This window comes from Cervus elaphus, chromosome 18 (assembly GCF_910594005.1).
Source record: "Cervus elaphus chromosome 18, mCerEla1.1, whole genome shotgun sequence".
NCBI classification, from domain to species: Eukaryota; Metazoa; Chordata; class Mammalia; order Artiodactyla; family Cervidae; genus Cervus; species Cervus elaphus.
The window spans coordinates 81,559,267-81,579,950 of NC_057832.1; the positions used below are offsets into that span (position 1 = coordinate 81,559,267).

Below are 20,684 nucleotides of genomic sequence, written 5' to 3' on the forward strand. Positions count from 1 at the left end.
ACAGGCTATGGGGTCACAAAGAGTTGGACACAACTGAGCACATACACATGATAGACATAAAAAACAATTTTAAAGCTATCTGTTTCTATGGTCATTAGCTCTGTTCCTGCCCAACATTAAAATCAAATCAACAGAGTGCATATCTCTATGCATGCGTCCTATGTCGCTTCAGTCATGTCCAACTCTTTGGGACCCTATGAACTGTAGTCCACTAGGCTCCTCTGTCCTTGGGATTCTCCAGGCAAAAATACTGGAGTCAGTTGCCATGCTCTCCTCCAAGGGATCTTCTTGACTCAGGGATTGAACCCGCATCTCTTATGTCTCTCGCATTGGCAGGCAGGTTCTTTACCACTAGCATCACCTGGGAAGCTCTCTGTACTTGAGAATAAAGCTCAGGAAATAAGCAATATAAGCAAAATAAAAAGCAAATGTAGAGAATGGAAATATGAAGCTTCACCCACCAAAACATGTGTCTGCTCAGTAGTCTCCACAATTTAATTAGAGAGCAGGACCTAAACAAGGAGAAACCAAAGAGAGTTCTACATTTTTACTGGCACTTCATATGTATAGATCAAAAACAACTTAGTTGCATCATATAGTATCAGACATCACAAATTTTGATCCACAACAGTTCTGGGTATCCAAAGTGCAATAAAAAAGCAAGACTTTTCTCTGTCAATGTCAACATAAAAGCTTTCCTATTTCAAGAACAACACTTTAGGCTCCCACAATCTCTAAACTCGGACAATATCCCATCCTTTTCTAAGAGTCAGGAGTTCTGAAAACTGAGTGGCATTGCATTAGGTTTAAAATCATCAAATTCCTAGTCAAGCTACATACTCTGAGGAAGGAATAATTGCATTATAGGTTTAGCTAGCAGAGGAACCATGAAATAATTCTAACTAGAAAGTTGTATCTGAACACCTCAGGTAAATCAATAAAAGTGGGAAATTTTTACATTAAAAATTTAATCATTTTGTCACTTTTTTGGGTTTCCCTGGTGGCTCAGACAGTAAAGAATATGCCTGCAATGAGACCTGGGTTTGATCCCTGACTTGGGAAGATCCCCTGAAGAAGGGAACGGCTCCCCACTCCAGTAATCTTGCCTAGTGAATTCCATGGACAGAAGCATCTGGCAGGCTACAGTCCATGGGGTCGTAAAGAGTCAGACACAACTGAGTATGTATGCATGCAGGCTATATTTATACATACAAGCAAGTTCACTTGAATTCATATTTTTAAGCTGAGATCAGCAAACAGAAAGAACTTTTCATGTCTCCATATTATCAATAATTTGTTCAACTGAATTTTCACCCTTTTTAACCAGTCATTTTGTTTCTGTATAGACACAGCCAAGCAGAACTTCAATTTTCACTTGATGGTTTGCTTGTTATATTTGGTTATAGTGTCATATAAGTGTTGGACTTGCCGTCTAACAACATTCCTACTCCCTTGTTGTAAGATCATTTTTTGTCTATCATAAGACACCAGAAGCGGTCTCTATCAAAAGTCTTCAAAGATATTTTGCAAGGAAAATTTCCTTTCCAATTCCATGGTTTAATATTTTATGAACTGGAGTATGATCTTATGACCTAAAGCATAAAGCTCTTAAATCACCTGCTTTACTATAGAAATGTTATTGGTTATAAAAATTCTCCCAATCTCATTTTGAATCCAGCTGTTATAAATGACTTGAAGACCTCGTGTGGTAATAAACTCCACAGACTGTATAAAGGCAATCTGGGAAGCAATTCTGTCTACTGTATTACTTATAGTTACTGAAGCTGGTGTGAACAAGAGAGAGAAGAACAGGGGCTCAAGTGTTTTAGAAGAAGAAATTGGACTAATTACTTTCCGGTGACTATAGCTCACAACTGTAGAATACCATACAAAGTGTGCATCTTCTCTGTGTTTTTACTAATTGAGAAAACTTGTTATTTAAGAAAGGAAGGTTATCTGTTTCTATTGTATGTTAATTACTTCCTTTCAAAACCACCTACTACAATATATTAAGTGCACTTCTAGTATGCATCTTTAACTTGGAATATAATTTAGGTTGGGCACTGATTTAAGATGTACACATCTTTCAACTCATCCATCTACTTTGGCTTTTACCTTGGCAACACAAGCATCAGATGTGTAGCTCACAAAATTTTCTATTTTGTTCTTTCTTATAAAAAGTACTTTTTCCCATATTGTTTGTCCAAATATAGTTTTAAGATATTCAAAAAGGGATACTTAAAAAGGGATCAAAGATTTTCTCTTGATTCTTCCACCAAAAAAAAAAAAAAAAGTAAAACTAGGGGGAATGAAAGCCCGTATAAGAATAATTTAGATCCAAAACACTTTACTGAAAAATGAAATAATACCCGACAGTCTGAGGTAATTTACTTTGTCTATATTGATCAAATCCATAGCAAAAGTGTTGATTTCTGTTCTAATTGGCCCATGTAGACACAATTAAAAGCAGCTTTCTTGTAAATCTCTGTCTCCTTACTCTACTCTTTAATCTCCAATGGGAAAAATTTAAATATCCTATAATTCTGTTGAATTTCTCTCCCATGTTAAGTTGAGACATTCCACAATATCACCTCATTAATCTTGACCATACTACTTCAGGTAAATAATGAGAAAATATCACTATGTGCATTCATGAACATGTAATAAAACACAGAAAAAGGTAATTAACTTGCCAGAAGTCATACAACCAGTCAGCCTGGACCACATCCATTGCCTTCTGTCTCCTAAGGCCTCAGGTTCCACATTCTCCGCTTGGCCTCACTGCTCCCTGCCTTCACATGGGGAAGTGAGCCTCTGCTACACTTCTTAAACCTGAGCAATTTTATGAGTCTCACTTTATCCCACTGTGCTTTTTCTTTTAGCATATATATAGCTATGTGTTTGGGTTGAAGCTTTTTGTTCTGTTTTGTTTAAACTTTCAGCTATGAGTTTTTTCACCCCTATAAAAAAGTTTTGCAACAGTGCTCTCTCAGTCCATCAGTGGTTCAAAAAGTGTTTTGTTTTCTTCTACATTTATCTTCTATCACTGCAAAGTACTGAAGTCCAGCCATCAATTTGGAATGCTACTCATAATTCTGAGATTCAATTATTCTGTGGCTATTTCTTAAATAGACTACTTACCTATTACAGAATTAGAATTATAGAAACAGAATTAGAACAGGCACTGAATTGGGGGCTATAATGAAGGAAGAACATATATGAGATTCTTACTATATTAGACGAGGGCATCAGAAAAGGCTAGCTGGGGAGGTTTGAATAAATGGGGCAGGGGGTGTCAAGTAAGATTATGAATGACCTGACCTTAGTAATGAGTCAAAAGAGTTCCAACTTGATTGGTAACTTTGGACAAAAGTTAACAAAATCCTTTCTTTTCTGCACAAGACACTAACCCTCAATTAATATGCCATCACTATTCCTCTGAAAACCTAATAAAGGTAAAATGTTCGCTATATTACTACATAACACTGCTTATAGTAAAAATGAGCCTGAACCAGGAGAGAATATAAATGAACTCTAAAGAACTGGCACAGATGCCATACTTTGGATTTCCCTGAATGCAGTCACTCTTTTAACTGACATGTCCTTGCAAGGACCCTGGAAGCCATGACTGTGGGGTTACTGCAAGAACAATTGGCCCCTGTGGTGCACAATACTTCTAAACCAGACAGTTCCCTTGCCCCTGAGCTATTAGATTGCTACAACTACCTCTGAAGAAGAAGACCTCCCACCGCCCTGTGCAACCTGTGCCTTGCTCCCTTTGAGTAGGCTTGTGTTAATGTAGCCTTTGATAGTCAAAGTGAGTCTGAATGTTTAGTTGGGCCTAAGAAGACCACACAGGCATGGCAATATAACCAATACAGGTTGACCATAGTTTCTTGTGTGGCAGGATAACATAAAAGTACTGGATGAGTTGAGTGTTAGATGCAAAAGTGGTGGCAGGATTCACTGTAAATTAGGGAAAAGAGTATGGGATGCATGGTTGATTAAAGCAAAGAAATATTAGAGGCACGGTTGATTAAAGTAGTGAAATATAAAGTGGCCCTGAAGGTATTGAGGGCTTAGATCAGCATGGTGGTCATAGAGGGAAAAAAATATAACAAAAAGGACAAATCTGAGAGATAACCTGAAGAAAAAATAATTTGAAAACAGATAAGAATATAAAAACAGAAATTATGAAATGAGAAATGAGTATAACAGAGAAGTCACTGACAGAGGAAGACAAATAAGGAGGGAGGGTTACTGATGAAAACTCAATCAACATCAGTTGTCTTCTAGACACAGGCAGAGACTCAGCTGTAGCTACTGAATGGACAAGGCTATAGCAGGTCTTGGCTACAGACATACCCATCTTTGTAGTTGATGGAGAAACCATGAAGGTGGATGAGGACTTCAAGATACTAAATGCATAAACAGAAGAACCGGGGATTAAGCATTTAATATTGGAGGAATTCCCAGAATTAAGGTGTAGGAAGAAGAACTAGCAAAAAAGTCACACACACAGAAGTAGGAAATGATCAGTAACTATATGGAAAATGAAGGAGGGAGAGATTTGTCAAAGTTATCCCAGAGGTCAAACAGAGACAGAAAGAGATCAATAGGGACCTTGGAAAAAGAAAAGCCAATACTATAGAAGGAATATGTCAAGGAGTTAAGAGGTCATGAGAGGAAGAAAATTAAAACTACATTTGAAGATCACTTACTACCTAAGTTATTTGGCAGGAAAAAGAGAGAAAAAGGATGGTAGCTAAGAGAAACAACAGGATAGGGCACCATGCAGTTGTGTATATGATAGACTCATATTTGAAAGGTGATTCATGGGAATAAACTATTGAGACGTTGGCCAACAATCAATCAAGAAATCAGAAAAAAAAAAAACATTTATTGAGGACTACTGTGAATCAAGCAATGCAATAGATGATGGAGGTACACAAATATGACATCATTATCTCCCCAAGTAGCTCATAATTCAGGAAGATAAGCGATATATATAAGTTGGATATAATGTGGCAAGTGTTACTTAGGAAAGAGGGAACCTAGACTGGACCGCTGGGGCAAGGCTTTGCATAGGAGATGACCTTAAAAGTGAGTTCACAGGGACAGGTAAGAGTTAAATGGACAACTGAAAGTGGATCATGTTGCCAGGGAACATAGCATGTGCAATAGAACAAGGGCATGGAAAAGCTGGCCATTTGGGAAAACAACAATACTTCTGTAGGCATGACACACAGGATGGAAATTAGGGAGTCAAAATAGATGTGATCCTTAATTAATGGTTAAAAACAAATGACAAAAAGCCTTTTAGTCAAACTAGAGCCCTTGATGTTCTTCTGAAAGCAATGGAAGTCGACGGAAGGATGTACAGCCTTTAAAAGAGGCGTTAACTGAAAGCTGTAGTGGTCTCCTATTGCTGCTATAACAGTCCACTTCAAACTCAGTAGTTTAAAGGAACACAAATTCATTACCTTCCAGTTCTGGAGTTCAGGAATCCGGAAGAGCAGACGCTGGGATTGCAGGTGCCGCAGGTGGTTTGGCTGGGGCTCTCCTTTTCTCCGTTTTCCGCTGTGGTGGTGCTCCTATGGGGGTGCGGCTGGACCACGGTCTACCTGACCGACGTGGTGAGGAAGGTGACGGCCTCGGGTCTACGATGCAAGTCCGCGGTGCCCGGGACCGGGGCGCGAAGCCCGGCCGTCTTCTCTTCCCGCGTCTTGTGCCTTCGGAACTGGAGGCTGGGCGGGCAGCGTCCACGTGTGTCCACGTGCAGCCACCCGCCTGGCTCCCAGTCCAGTGGAGTAAACGAACCGCACCTGAGGGCGGGAGGGCTGTGACTGCCGGCGGTCCCGCCCCGGAGGCACCGGAAGTGAGCTCGGGAGGGCCGGCGGCCCTGCCTTGCCCAGTGACTTTGCACCTGGGAGAAAAATCAAACGTCCACCTGGAAAAGGCATTGTTTGCCCTCATTGTCTTTAAGGCCACGCCCTTCCAGAGACTCTAGTATTGGGATGAATCTAAAGCAAGTTGTGGTGTAGATCAGTGGTCTCAAACTTTAAAGTGCATACCATCATCTGCGATTTCGGTTTAAATGCACATTCTGATTCAGCAGATGAGAGTGGGAGGGCGGGGTCTGCATTTCAGGCCAGCTCCCAGCGGCTAGCAACGCTGCTAGTCTACAGACTAGACTCAAAAGTAGCATACTCAAGTAGCGAGGATTTAGATAACTAGCTTCTGACTACTAGACTTCTAATTGTACCTTAGACCCTGATTCTTCACACTAATAACCCTTAAACCACCACATACACAAACACACACACACTGCCACCTGGACACACACATCCTGGGTGCATGGCCCATTCTTAAGTTATTTGGGAGGGGTAGTACAATTGTCTGACCACACGCTTCAAGCAGCCTTTTTAAACTGCATATTGGGGGTGGGGTATTATATGAGTGGAATAAAATCATATAAATTCTCAAATGTTTAATAAAAATTCCAATTAAGACTAGTATTTGTTTTAAATAGAATACTGTAGTTTAGCTTTGTGTGTTTTAGGTTTAATGGTAAAACGAAATGATACTTACACGGCTTGGTTGCATTTAAACTTGCAAAGTGAGATTATACAGAGGAATCTTTAGAGCGAGAGCTTGGCTCTGCCACTTCCTAGCCGTTGTAACCTCGGGCAAATTACTCTCTGTATTTCCATTTCTTCATCTTTAAAATAGGAGCAATAGTTGTGCAGATCTCCTGAGATTACAGAGAGCATTAGATCAATTCATCTACACAGAGCCTTGCTACTCAACCTGAGATTCAAGGACCAGCAGCACTTGTATCATCTGGGAGCTTGTCAGAAATATAGAATCTCAGGCCTCCCTCCTGATGTACAGAATCAGAATCTGCCTCCTCATAAGATCTCCAGGTGCTTCCTCTGCACATACGTGGCATAGTTCTTACTGTGTCATAAGCAGTATAGGCCACTGCTTATTTAAGTAGCAGTTTTGTTATTTGGAAAAAATTTAAGCCACATGATTTCCTTATGCTGCATATGTGACAAAAATCCAAAATATAAAGAACTTCTCAAGACTAAATAATAAAAAACAAAAGGGAAATCCAGAGTACGTCTCACTATGCTGAAATCAAAGTGATGGTAGGGAAGCGTTCCTTCCTACAGGCTTCAGGGGAGCATCTGTTTTGCTTTCTTTTGCCTATTTCTATGAATCTCCCACACTCCTTGGCTTGTGGTTCATTTCCATCTTCAAAGCCATCAATGTCCTATTGAGACTTTCTCATATCTCAGTACTGTGATACTTAACAATTCTACTTCCCACTTCCATATTTAAGAACCCTTGTGACTACACTGGACCCACTGCAGATAATCCAAAATAATCTCTCCATCTCAAAATCCTCAATTTAATCACATCCACAAAGTCCTTTTTGCATCATAAAGTAACATATTCACAGGTCCACAGGAATCTGAACATTACATAACTGAGCCGAGTAATTTACAGAATTACTGCAGTGAGATAGATGACATTATTATTAGAACTCTTTACATGTTGAATATAAAGTTAAAATTATAAATACTTAATTGCCCATCTTCACTGTCTGTTTATATTGAAAATATATACATATATATTCTCATCAAATCTAATGCATTTGTACCAATCAGGAAATATCTCTCTCCTAAATCCTATATGTATTTTCTCAATTCCTTTCAAAGCATCAGTGTAGAAAGGCTTTTGAGAAATCTACAGTTTGAAAACTAGGTTAAATGAGTGTGCCATTATATAAGGAAACAACTTAAATCACAGGTATTTTTAGTGGTTACCTTGAAATACTCAACCCTAAAAATAACAGTGAAATTCAGAGGCAAAGTTCTGGATGAGAGAGAATGTACAAGAAGGCAGAGCATCTCAGTGGAATATGCATTTGCCAGTGATAATAGGAAAAACAAAAGCCATTATCATTTTTCCCAAATTTAACACAAAGGACTGGCAAAAGAGAAAACATCAATTCAGAATCTCTCACAGTCCCAGAGACCCTTCTGCCTTAATGTATGAAATAAGTGCAAGCTTCCCAAAAGATTATATTAGTCAAAGGATTACATTTAAAAAATAAAGTAATGTTTGCAAAAATAACTACTGGAGGTACTAATTTAAAATGGCACTTGGGTTTCATTCCCTGATTTAATCTGTTCCCCTTTCTATCTATTAGAAATACCAAAAAAAGGAAGCCAACAAAGATTGACCGATAGTCAACCTATTGCCAGAAACCCAGAAGAACTCTTCCATAATTATGCCTTATCAATATCACTGATTGAACACTGAGAAACACAATTTATGACATATGAATATTTTGCTAACTAGAAACAGTAAGCTGCTCATCCTAAAAAGATGTAGGGAAGATACACTATCAGTCACTCACTCAAGAATGCAAGAGACTTACAAGCTAAGAAAAACTGAGCAGTCACCCCAAATTGAATGGACACTATTTTGAAGCAGCCAGAGTTGTGTACCTTAACTCTGCCTTCAGTTTATCTTTCCATAGACAGACCAGATCTCAATTCCAGCTGCAATAAACAACAGCTCAAAAACAGAGAAGGAAGCCCTATGTTGTCACCGGCCTCTGCAGTAATATAAACCCCAGTAGTAAAGTACTTTTGTTAGAAATAAATAAAAAGTTCAGGTATTGTACAGGTCCTGCATTGCTTCCTAGTGTTAAATTTTTTTAAGCAGAAATGGTAAAAGAATAACCCACACTTCATTCAGCCAGCAAAGATAGATGACTGCTGGACACTGGGAATTAGAACTACACCGCCACCTGTTTCTGGAAGGAATTTATGTGGAGTTCAACTAGCATCACATTGGTAGATTGTAATACAAACACTTTGATTGCTTATATACATCGTATAGAGTAAGAATTCTCTTCATTCCAGAGATGGTCGAGAAAGCATGGTCTTTCAATTCACATGGGATGAGTTTTAATCTTAGCTTCTGCACTGCAAGCCTCAGTTTCTTCCTCTATTACATGGAAAAAGTAATCATTGATATATAAAAATATCCAGCACAGTGTCCAAGCTGGAGTGGACACTCAATAAATGACAGCTATTATTATAAGAAACAATAAAGAGAGGAAAATTAAAGAGTAGCCTAAGCAAAAATAATGAGTAAAAGACATGCCTCTAAATATTATTAACTACAGGAATTGGAGGGAACTGTTTAAATATGATTCTGATAGGGACAGAGTAGGATAATCAAACACTTAGCTTAAAAACTCCATTCAGTTCAGTTCAGTCACTCAATCATGTCCGACTCTTTGCAACCCCATGAACCACAGCATGCCAGGCTTCCCTGTCCATCACCAACTCCCAGAGTTTACCCAAACTCATGTCCATTGAGTCAGTGATGCCACCCAACCATCTCATCATCTGTCGTCCTCATCTCCTCCTGACTTCAATCTTTCCCAGCATCAGGGTCTTTTCAAATGAGTCAGTTCTTCTCATCAGGTGGCCAAAATTTTGGAGTTTCAGCTTCAACATCAATCCTTCCAATGAACACCCAGGATTGATTTCCTTTAGGATGGACTGGTTTGATCTCCTTCCAGTCCAAGGGACTCTCTAGAGTCTTCTCCAAAACCACAGTTCAAAAGCATCAATTCTTCAGCACTCAGCTTTCTTTATAGTCCAACTCGCACATCCATACATGACTACTGGAAAAACCATAGCCTTGACTGAACAGACCTTTGTTGACAAAGTAATGTCTCTGCTTTTTAATGTGCTGTCTAGGTTGGTCATAACTTTCCTTCCAAGGAGTAAGCGTCTTTTAATTTCATGGCTGCAGTTACCATCTGCAGTGATTTCAGAGCCCAGAAAAATAAAGTCAGCAACTGTTTCCACTGTTTCCCCATCTATTTGCCATGAAGTGATGGGACCAGATGCCATGATCTTAGTTTTCTGAATGTTGAGCTTTGAGCCAACTCCATTAAGGAATTCTAAACAGAGAAGAAATTTTAGGGGGCTTTGTTGCTTAGTTGCTCAGTCATGTCCAACTCTTTGCAATCCTTTGTACTGTAGTCCGCCATGCTCCTCTGTCCATGGGATTTTTTTCAGGCAAGCATACTGGAGTGGGTTACCCTTTCCTACCAAGGAATCTTTCCAACCCAGGGGCTGAACCTGTGTCTCCTGCATTGCAGGTAGAAACTTCACCTACTGAGTCATCAGGGAAGCCATCGAAGGCTTTGGGAAACCACAATAAGTTTAATGATCACTCAAGAAAGTATTGGGGAAATTCTCAAACATTGTTGGCTTGTTTGTTATGTTCTGCTCAAAAAGCAGAACAAGTCACTTAGCATCACAGCCAGATTGGCTTGCTACTTCCTTAGCAACAAAACCATGCAAAAGAAGCCTAAAACATACCCCAAAACAACAAAAACAAAAAAATGGTGATGTGAGACCCACATACTGCCCAGTGAACTCAGTAAGTTAATGATCCCTAGGACATGCCCTCTACACACATTAAAAACAATAATTTGTGGACCTAGTTTGACCATGTAGGGACAAAAAACCTCCCCCTACTCAACCTGGAGGAGGAGCTGACAATGGAAACATGATGTCTACTCAAGAAAGACAAAGAAAGGACTCCGCTGATGGCCCAGTGGCTAAGACTGCACACTTCAAGTGCAGGGGGCCCAAGTTCAATCTCTGGTCAGGGAACTAGATCCTACATGCCAAAACTAAGACCCAGAAGAGCCAAATAAATAAAAATTTTTAAAAGAGAAAGACAAAGAAGTTCTTTTTCCCCCTTCCCACTTTTCCTTTGATTATAAGACTGCAGCCCATTAAGTTCCCAGGGCATAGCACCCCCAGCCTGCCTGCTTGTAAGCCTCGCAAGTGTCCTATTCTAATAAATCACTACTTACCTATCACTTTGCTTCTCACTGAATTCTTTTCTGCACTGAGATTAAAGAACTATAGTTCTGGAACTCTTCAGAGGCCCCAAAATGAAACCCAAGTGGTTTCAATTCCACTTTCTCAAAAAATTAAAAAGTCACAACCTCTAAGGAAAAGAAATGGAAATCCAAGGGGACAACAAAATGAAGTTAAAAATACAGAGAACCAAAAGGATCTGCAGGATAAAATTTAAATTTTAGTATTAAAAGACTTATTAAAACAAAAATAAAACATTTTTATTATCATAAAAATTGTAGAATTGAAACTGAAAAATAAAGAATAAGTAATAAGTGCAAACTTGAAATGATCTCACAGAAAGCAAAGGGAGAAAATTAAGAAACAAATGAAAAGGATGAGAGTGAAAGGAAGGAAAATGGAGACTAAAACTAAAAATTCTTGATTTTTCTGAAAAATGCAATAATTATTAGATCAGATGCAATTTATCAAAGGTAAGCCTTGAAGAAAACTTCCCAGAGCTCTGCCAACCATATATAAAGAAAGCATACCACCGGGATATCGTTTTTGAGGAAAGTATTCCAACCATATGGAAACAAGATCAGAAAGAGGATTTCAAGAGAGAAAAGATGAAAATTGGTGATGAATGAAGACCTTACTGGAGGCTGAAGCTACTAGAAATTATACATTAGCAGGAAAAGTACCTCCAGACTAAAGAGTGAACAAAAGTAGACAGATTCTGGTCAGGAGCACATGGCAAAATGAAGGAGAAAAGGGAGTTGTAGGAAGTAAATTCTCTGATTTTGTGATGTTTACACTCAAACTAAGTGAAGTTGGCATACACATTGGAATCAGCAAGCAACAGCAGGAGAGGGAAATTGCAGTCCTGCTTATGTAAACACATACATGTTTAGAAAATCAAAACATTTTCTGGCTAGGTCTCACTGATCACAAATAAGTTAACTCTGATCCAGAACACATTCCAAACTAAAATATATTCATGTAACATTTAATACATTGGCAATATGATTTTAACTCTCTCAAAGGGAATGTAATTACAATAATAATTTGTAGAATATTCCCACCCAGAAAAGATAATGATTTTCTTTCTTTACCTGGAGATAAAATAAGTGGAAATTCAAGAAATTTATCATTTTTAGTTATTATTTTTAACCAGGAAAAGCATAATTACTTAGTTTATAGTCAAAAATATTATAACTAAATGTCCAGTTACGATCCATGCTCAGAGTTCAGAAACTGTGGTTACAAAATAATCACCAAGAAAATGTCAAACAACCTCTTTGTCTCCAGAGAAGTTTCCTCCAGGATTATATTTATCATAATGCTCCAATATTATGGGTATTTTTAAGTTACATTTCCTTACAGCTCAAGCAAATAAAGGAAATGTTTAACATGCGAGGCAAAATAGATTTCATAAAGATGCTCTATCAGAGGTAAGGTAAGTATGTAAAAATCGAATTGCTTTTTTTAAAGCATTATAGTAAAATCACAATATATATGTTTTATAAGCTACATTTAAAGAAGTAAACCATTTTATAATATGACAGATGTAATAAAAAACAGTCCTTAAGACTTTATATAAAAACCATTTATTTTCCACTTACAATGTCCCATTTCCTTGCATCATCAAATATAAGCATTTATCACTAAAAGCAGTTTTAAGTCATTTTACGAACAATTTGTCTGAAGTATAAAGTGATATAATTATCTTTTACATGCATTTTGCAATGAAGTGAATCCTTTTTATGGTCTCCTGGAGATAAAAAGAAAACATTCACATTAGAACATTTTACCTGATTTATTATAATGGAAGATTATATAAACCAAAAAGCTAATTTGATAAATCAAATCCAATTATGAAATTCTATAGAAATATGACACTAAAGAGGAAAATCATTCATGCTATTTCATCTGTTTTGAAGAACTACATATCATTAATTTGGGGTAAAACAACTTTTGAGTTGTTAGATATTTTCAAAAAAAATTCAGTTGTTCATTTGTTCCTACCTATATAACCTGGATTTCTCTCTTTGGCAGCTGAAATGATGTCACAGCAAAGAGGACAGCTATGGCAGAAAATATAAGGAAAATTTCAACAGCATTGTGGTCCACCAATGGCACAGACTTTCCAACACATTTATACACAAAGATTTATATGCAGATTTAAAGAATCATTCTCTCCCCAGCCAGCATGCATCCCCATAGTTAATACAGATGCAGTAGTGGAGAATTGCTCTAAAAGAAGCAATTACAAGGGGGAAAAAATGTCCTAAAATCTGTTAATAATTTACAACATTGTTTAATATATACTGCAGCACAATAAAGCTGAGATTCTCTTTAAAAAAACAGATTCCTAAACCCTACTCCAAACCTACCAAATGAAGATTTCTGATGTGGTTCCCATATATTTATATATTTTTTAATTTTTTAAATTTTTTTACTTATTCTGGTGGGCAGCCAGATCTGAGAACCCTCCAGTATATAAATCACTGCAACCCAAATCCAGCTCTCAAGAAACCTATCAAACTGTCAAATGACATTTACTCATAATTTTTATTTTTTGTCTTTTCATAGCTGCTGTATGTTTTAACTTGTGTGAGAACATTCTTAGCCTCTTGACAGAGACTGAAACATTAAAATCACAATGTTTAGCTTCATTCTAATTCCTTAGGTAAGCATTAAGTCAGAGTCAAAATCCAAAACAACAAAATTGAATTCAAAATGGAACATTTTTATGTCTTCTTTGTATATTTCGAACTTGAAATATGGGTTTAAAATAACACAAAGGGTTGTCCACTTTGAATACTGGTGGCATAGTGTCAGAACTTTCCTCCTGGAAATCCCAAAAAGTAACAAGGAAAACAAGCATAGAAATGGAAATTCTTTCTTTAGCTACATGCAAAATACAACTAAAAAGAACCTACATAAGCATAAATAATTTCCTTTAAAGCAGACCGCAAGCATGAAACATTGCCATTATTAAAATATATAATGCAAGCAAAAAAAATATAATTCTAAATCCATACAGCCACTGGGGAAAAACAAAGTCAGTCTCAACTTTTTTTGAGATGAGCTCAAACACCTCAGTAGAAACATTTAACACTTAACAAAGTTAGTGGAGGAATTATAAAAATGATAACCCAAGATATAAACACAGTCAAACGTTTCAGTTCAGTTCAGTTCAGTTCAGTCGCTCAGTTGTGTCCGACTCTTTGCAACCCCATGGACTGCAGCATGCCAGGTTTCCCCGTACATCACCAAATTCCGGAGCCTACTCAAACTCATGTCCATTGAGTCGGTGATGCCATCCAACCATCTCATCCTCTGTCGTCCCCTTCTCCTCCCGCCTTCAATCTTTCCCAGCATCAGGGTCTTCTCAAATGAGTCAGTACTTCCCACCAGGTGGCCAAAGTATTGGAGTTTCAGCTTCAGCATCAGTCCTTCCAATGAATATTCAGGACTGATTCCTTTTAGGATGGACTGGTTTGATCTCCTTCCAGTCCAAGGGACTCTCAAGAGTCTTCTCCAACACCACAGTTCAAAAGCATCAATTCTTCGGCACTCAGCTTTCTTTATAGTCCAACTCTCACATCCATCCATGACCACTGGAAAAACCATAGCTTTGACTAGACGGACCTTTGTTGACAAAGTAATGTCTCTGCTTTTTAATATGCTGTCTAGGTTGGTCATAACTTTCCTTCCAAGGAGTAAGTGTCTTTTAATTTCATGAATGCAGTCACCATCTGCAGTGATTTTGGAGCTCCAAAAAATAAAGTCAGCCACTGTTTCCACTGTTTCCCCATCTATTTGCCATGAAGTGATGGGACCAGATGCCATGATCTTAGTTTTCTGAATGTTGACTTTTAAGCCAACTTTTTCACTCTCTTCTTTCACTTTCATCAAGAGGTTCTCAAATCTTTGTCTGACTACAAATGCACCAGTCAACCAGTTTTAACATGAAGAGAAATCTAATTTCCCATTCCCAGCCTCTTTCTATGTGGAGGAAGCACTACTAGTATAGCATTGCTCTTCACTGCCTCCGCCTCTCCATTCTCTCCTGAGAAGTAACTACCTTAGCTTATTATCAATGCAGTAGAATTAAGATCTTGACATTTGGCCGCAGGCTTCCCTGGTGGCTCAGGCAGTAAAGCATCTGTCTGCAATGCAGGAGACGCGGGTTCGATCCCTGGGTTGGGAAGATCCCCTGGAGAAGGAAATGGCAGCCCATTCCAGTACTCTTGCCTGGAAAATCCCATGGATGGAGAAGCCTGGTAGATTACTGCCCATGGGGTCACAAAGAGTCGGACACGACTGAACGACTTCACTCACTCACTCACTCCTTCCTCTCTACCATTGCTCTCAATAATTGCCTGAGAATAGAGAATATAACATCTCAGCCACTATCAACCCAGTACCACACTATCATAAAGCATGAACTAATTTATGCCTGCTTCGTCAAACTTCCCTGATAGCTCAGTTGGTAAAGAGTCCGCTTGCAATGCAGGAGACCCCAGTTCGATTCCTGAGTTGGGAAGATCCGCTGGAGAAGGGATAGGCTACCCACTCCAGTACTCTTGGGCTTCCCTAGTGGCTCAGATGGTAAAGAATCTAACTGCAATGTGGGAGACCTGGGTTCGATCCTGAGTTGCGAAGATCCCCTGGAGAAGGGAAAGGCTACTCACTCCAGTATTCTGGTCTGGAGAATTTCATGGACTATATAGTCCTTGGGGTCACAAAGAGTCAGACACGACTGAGCATCTCTCACTTTTGTCAAACTCGTTTTACTCTATACTTTGCCCTTTGTCTCTGATCCTTCTCCTCCCTAAAAAGATAAATAAATAAAAATAAATTTTAAAAACACATATATCAGATCTAATATAGCATTCTTTAATGTAAGGATTTTTGACATTATGGGAGGGATAATTCTTCATGAATTACAGGACCTGACACTCTGCTTCCCACCCACTAAACATCAGAAGTACTTCCTAGGCACAGAGACAAATGAAACTGCCTATTCAGACGCAACCTATAGGGAAGACCTCCCGCCAACTCACTCACTCGGTTACTGGCTTGAAGAAAAGGTCTTTTCATGGATGAGTCACTCTCTGACCTGCTCATGACTTGGGTTGATATAGCTGCCTAATTCTTGCATTCAGTATTAGTAAGTACAACTTAGCCCTTGTTGTCTGTGAATAATAGTACAGAGAATAAATAATGGCTAACATTTATTGAGTGCATACTCTCCCAGGCACAATTCTAAGAATTTTAAATGTATACTTTAAATGTTTTCAAATTTAAATTTTGAATCCTCAAACATAGTTTTAAACACTACCATCTTCCCCATTGCATAGCAGAGGCACAAAGAGATCATGATACTATCATTGAATAAATAGGCAAGGAACATTGGAAAAAAGATTCAGACGTGGGAGAGTTAAATATGACTTGCAGATCATGTTTTCTGATGCAGCCAGAAAGTAGTTTTAAACTCGGGTAATATTTTTCTAAGTGCAGACCAAGAAAGTTCTTGACCTCTATAAAACAAGTGCTATGGACATGATTTTTCCCCCAAAATTCACCTGTTAAAGTTCTAATCCTAATGTGATGGTATTAGAAGGTGGTATCTTTGGAAGGTAATTATGTTTAAATGCAGTCATGAGGGTGGAGCCCATATGATGGTATCGGTGCCTTTAAAAGAAGAGGAAAGAGGAAGAGACCAGAGAGCACGTCTCTCTTCCTTCCTCTCTGTTTCTGTGTGTGTGTGCGTGTGTGTGCGTGTGTGTGTGTGTGCGCGTGCACGCCATGTGAGGATAAATAACAAGAAGACAGCTGCCTACAAAGCAAGAAAGGGCTTTCACCAGAGATCGAATCCTTAGGCACCTTGATCTTGGACTTGCCAGCCTCCAGATCTGTGAAAAATAAAAGTATGAGGTTTAAACCATTCAGTCTATGGTGTTTTGCTATAGCAGCAAGAACTGACTACGACAGCTAGTGAAGGAGCATAAAAAAGAGAACAAAAAAAAATTTTTTGACCAAAATGAATACAAACACTTAATAGCAGGAAAGAGAGACTTTGAAGGGTCATTTGCAAAGTTCACTTCCTCAGACATTCGCTCCACAGAGTTTTGCAAGGGTCCCCACACCAGTCTCAGCAGAGTGGGGTCTGCTGTGGCCATACTCAGCCTAGAACTCCTCTGGGCCTTGGTTCCCCAAGGCTCAGCAACAGGGGTCACCTGCTACTGACCTGGGGACCAACCAGCAGCCTTTGCCTGCAGCAGCCATATGATGAAGCCCTGAGGGGTCCCTGAGCTTGGCATTGGTGAGCAAGAGCACCTGCTCCCAGTGCCTGGGATGCAGGAAAGGCTGACGAGTGTAGTGCTCATCAAATGGTCTCCTGGAAACCAAGTGGAGAAAGGTTTTCAATGATCAGAGATAAGCCATGTTAAAAGCTGCCAGTAAGTCAAGTAACATGAAGACTAAGAATGACTGGTAATGTGGAGGTTACCTTACCAATGAACTTGAGAAGATGATTTCAATGAAAAAGCCTGTGTATGTGTGTTAAGGGGGCAAAAGCATGATTAGTGGGCTCATGAGACTACTGGGCAGAATATAAACAACTCCTTTGGGGGGAATTTTGCTATAACAAAGAGGGGAAAAAAATGGGGCAGTATTTGACAGCAGGAGTAGGAGGTCAAGAGAGGTATTTTCTTTAGGATGGAAGACGCAATAGCATATTTTTGGTTTTTAATAGCATATTTTTATGCTGATGGAGACGATCTGGTTGAGATGGAAAAACTGATGATGGAAGAAAGAAAAGCAGAATAGCTGGAATGATGACCTTAAACAGGCAAGAGGTAGGTACATAAACGAAGAGGCTGGACTTAGATTGGAACACAGATAGTTCAGTACCAGCACCTGAATGGAAGACAAAGTATACAAAACCAGTGCTCGTAGGTAGGTAAATTGGATAGGGGAGGCTTGTGAAAATTCTCCTCTGATTGCTTTTGTTTTCAGTGAAATATGAAGCAATTACAACTACAAGTGAGGCTAGGTAAAGAGTTAATATAAGTTCAGCATGTCAAAAATTGGACTCCTCACTTCTCGCCACTGTATTCATTAGACTATTGGAAAACATGCTGTGGCTCAGATGGTAAGGAATCTGCCTGCAGTGCGGGAGACCTGGGTTTGATCCCTGGATTGGGAAGGATCCCCTGGAGAAGGGAATGGCAACCCACGCCAGTATTCTTGCCTGGACAATTCCATGAACAGAGGAGCCTGGCAGGCTACAGTCCATGGGGTTGCAGAGACTCGACATGACTGAGCAACTAACACTTTCACTTTCACTTTCTATTGCAAAACATGCTGGCTTAAGCACCATTTCTGTAGGTTGAATTGTTGCTGCTGCTGCTGAGTTGCTTCAGTCATGTCTGAGTCTTCGAGATCCTATAGACTGTAGCCCGCCTGTCTCATCTGTCCATGGGATTCTCCAGGCAAGAATACTGGAGTAGGTTGCCATGCCCCCAGCTCCAGGAGATCTTCCTGACCCAGGGATTGAAACTGTGTCTCTTACATCTCCTGCATTGGCAGATTGGTTCTTTACCACTAGCACCACCTGGGAAGCCCAAAGGTTGAATTGTGTCCCCTCAAAAGAGATTGTGAAGTCCTAACCTCTAGGACCTATGAATGTGACCTTATATGGAAACACATTTTTGCAAAATTTTTAGTTTAACTCCAATAACTGGGGTCCTTATAAGAAGGTCATATGAAGAAAAAGAGAAATATACAAGGAAGAAGACCATGTGATGATGGAGGCAGAGTTTAGAGTGGGCATATTCCCTGCTACATTGTATGCCAAGGAATGCCAAGAATTGCCAGCAGCCACCCAAAACTAGAAAAATTTTAAAAAAGATTCTTCCCTAAAGCCTTACGAGGAAGCATAGGTCTGGATATACCACAATTTTAGACTTCTAGCTTCCAGAATTGTGGAGGAATAAATTTTTTAAGTCAGCCAGTGATCTGAACTCCTGAGTTTACTCCTGATTTTGTGGGTCAGTTGTATAGTCCTAGTCTAGGCCAGCTAGCATAGTATCTGCTGGGCTTGCTTATGCACCTGTCTGGACATCTGGAAGCTGGATGATCTCATGCATCTGTGGTCTGTTGGCCTCTCTCGCATGTCTGGAAGTTGGCATGCTGTCAGCCAAGATTCCTCAGATCTCGTACGGGGGATGGGAGAAGGAAAGAGTGTTGACTCAATGTCACATTGCAAAGGAGTTCATGTAGGGGGGAAAGAATTCTTGACCATTTTTATAACCTATCACTACACCTAAATCTGGGCTCCCCAGTTGGTGCTAGTGGTAAAGAACCCACCTGCCAACACAGGAGACCTAAGAGATGCAGATTCAATCCCTGGTTCAGGAAGACCCTCTGAGGAGGGCACGGCAACCCATCCAGTATTCTTGCCTGGAGAATTCCATGAACAGAAGAGCCTGGAGGGCTACAGTCCATAGGGTCACAAAGAGTTGGACATGACTGAAGTGACTTAGCTAGCACACATGCACACCTAAATCTGATCTACCTGAAGCCTTCTCCATCTCAGCGGCCAGCAATTCCATCCTTCCATGCATTCATTCCAAAATCTTAGTCATCCTTAACTGCTTTCTATCTCTCACACGCAAATGCAAACTACCAGCTAATCCTGTAATCTCTAACTTTAAAATATATCCAGAGTCTACCATTTCTCGTTACCTTTATAGCATCCTAATCTAAGCCAGTATCATCTTTCACCTGAATTACTACAATAACTTCCCAAGAGGACTCTCTGCTTCTACTTTTACCTTCCTACCATCTATTACTCTCAACATAGCTTCCATAGTGATACTTTTAAAATATAAGTCATATCATACCACTCTTCTGCTTAAAATCCTCAAAGATCCCCATTTGACTCAGAGTAAAAGCCTACACTCTTGAAATGGTTCATGAGTCTCACACCATCTGGCTGCCCTTTTTGTCTCTAACCTTATCACTTCTTGTTTAGTCACTTAGGCTACCATAGCAAAAATACCATCAGCTGAGTGGCTTATAAACCACAGAAATGTATTTCCCACAGTTGTGGAGGCTAGAAAGTCCAAGATCAAGTTTCTGGAAGATCAAGTATCTAGGCAGAGCTCAATTCCTGGTTCATAGGTAGGCATCTTCTTGCTGTAACCTCACATGGTGGAAGGAGAGGTATCTGTCTGAGGCCTCCAATCCTATTCATGAATGTTCCACTTTCATGACCTAATCATCTCCCAAACACCTCGCCTCCTAATACTAGCACATTGGTTATTAAGATTTAAAATGTGAATTGAGGGGCAAAATAAATATTCAGTCTACAGCATTCCACCCCCCAAAATTCAAGCCCTTCTCACATGCAAAATATATTCATTTCTAGATATCATCTTAGTCAGACATTGCAAGCAGAGAGTGTAAGGGGTACCCAGAGAAAGAGAACTAGGCATGCTTTCTTGATGTATGAGAAGCGCATTTTTGGCCTAAGCCATTTTGTGGTCTAAACCTGGCCACAATGCTTGCCCTTAAACAGGTCTCAGTGATTAATCATCTTAAGGGAAGGAAAGAACAAAGAAAAAGCAGTTAAGAAACAATAATTCAGTGATCAAATAGAGACCTAGCTCCCCTTCAAGGGTTATCTATATATATGTCCCTTGATATACATATATATATCAGATTATTTTCATATCTTCGAGTTCTGCAGCAACT

The 20,684-nt window shown here is 39.4% G+C and overlaps 1 protein-coding gene across 1 annotated transcript; it reads right to left on the bottom strand.

Moving 5' to 3' along the window:
- Positions 1 to 491: 491 nt before the first annotated feature.
- On the bottom strand, positions 492 to 6,183 carry LOC122673975 (fibrosin-1-like protein). The gene is made up of 2 exons (XM_043871896.1): positions 5,484 to 6,183; positions 492 to 512 (listed from the first exon to the last, which is right to left on the bottom strand). Exon 1 carries the CDS (start codon positions 5,974 to 5,976, stop codon positions 5,500 to 5,502), a length of 477 nt encoding a protein of 158 aa, XP_043727831.1. The 5' UTR covers positions 5,977 to 6,183; the 3' UTR covers positions 492 to 512; positions 5,484 to 5,499.
- Positions 6,184 to 20,684: the final 14,501 nt, after the last annotated feature.

Coding starts and splice junctions, on each gene's coding strand:
- LOC122673975 (XM_043871896.1), bottom strand. CDS start 5,976: ATGAGGGCAAACAATGCCTTTTCCAGGTGGACGTTTGATTTTTCTCCC.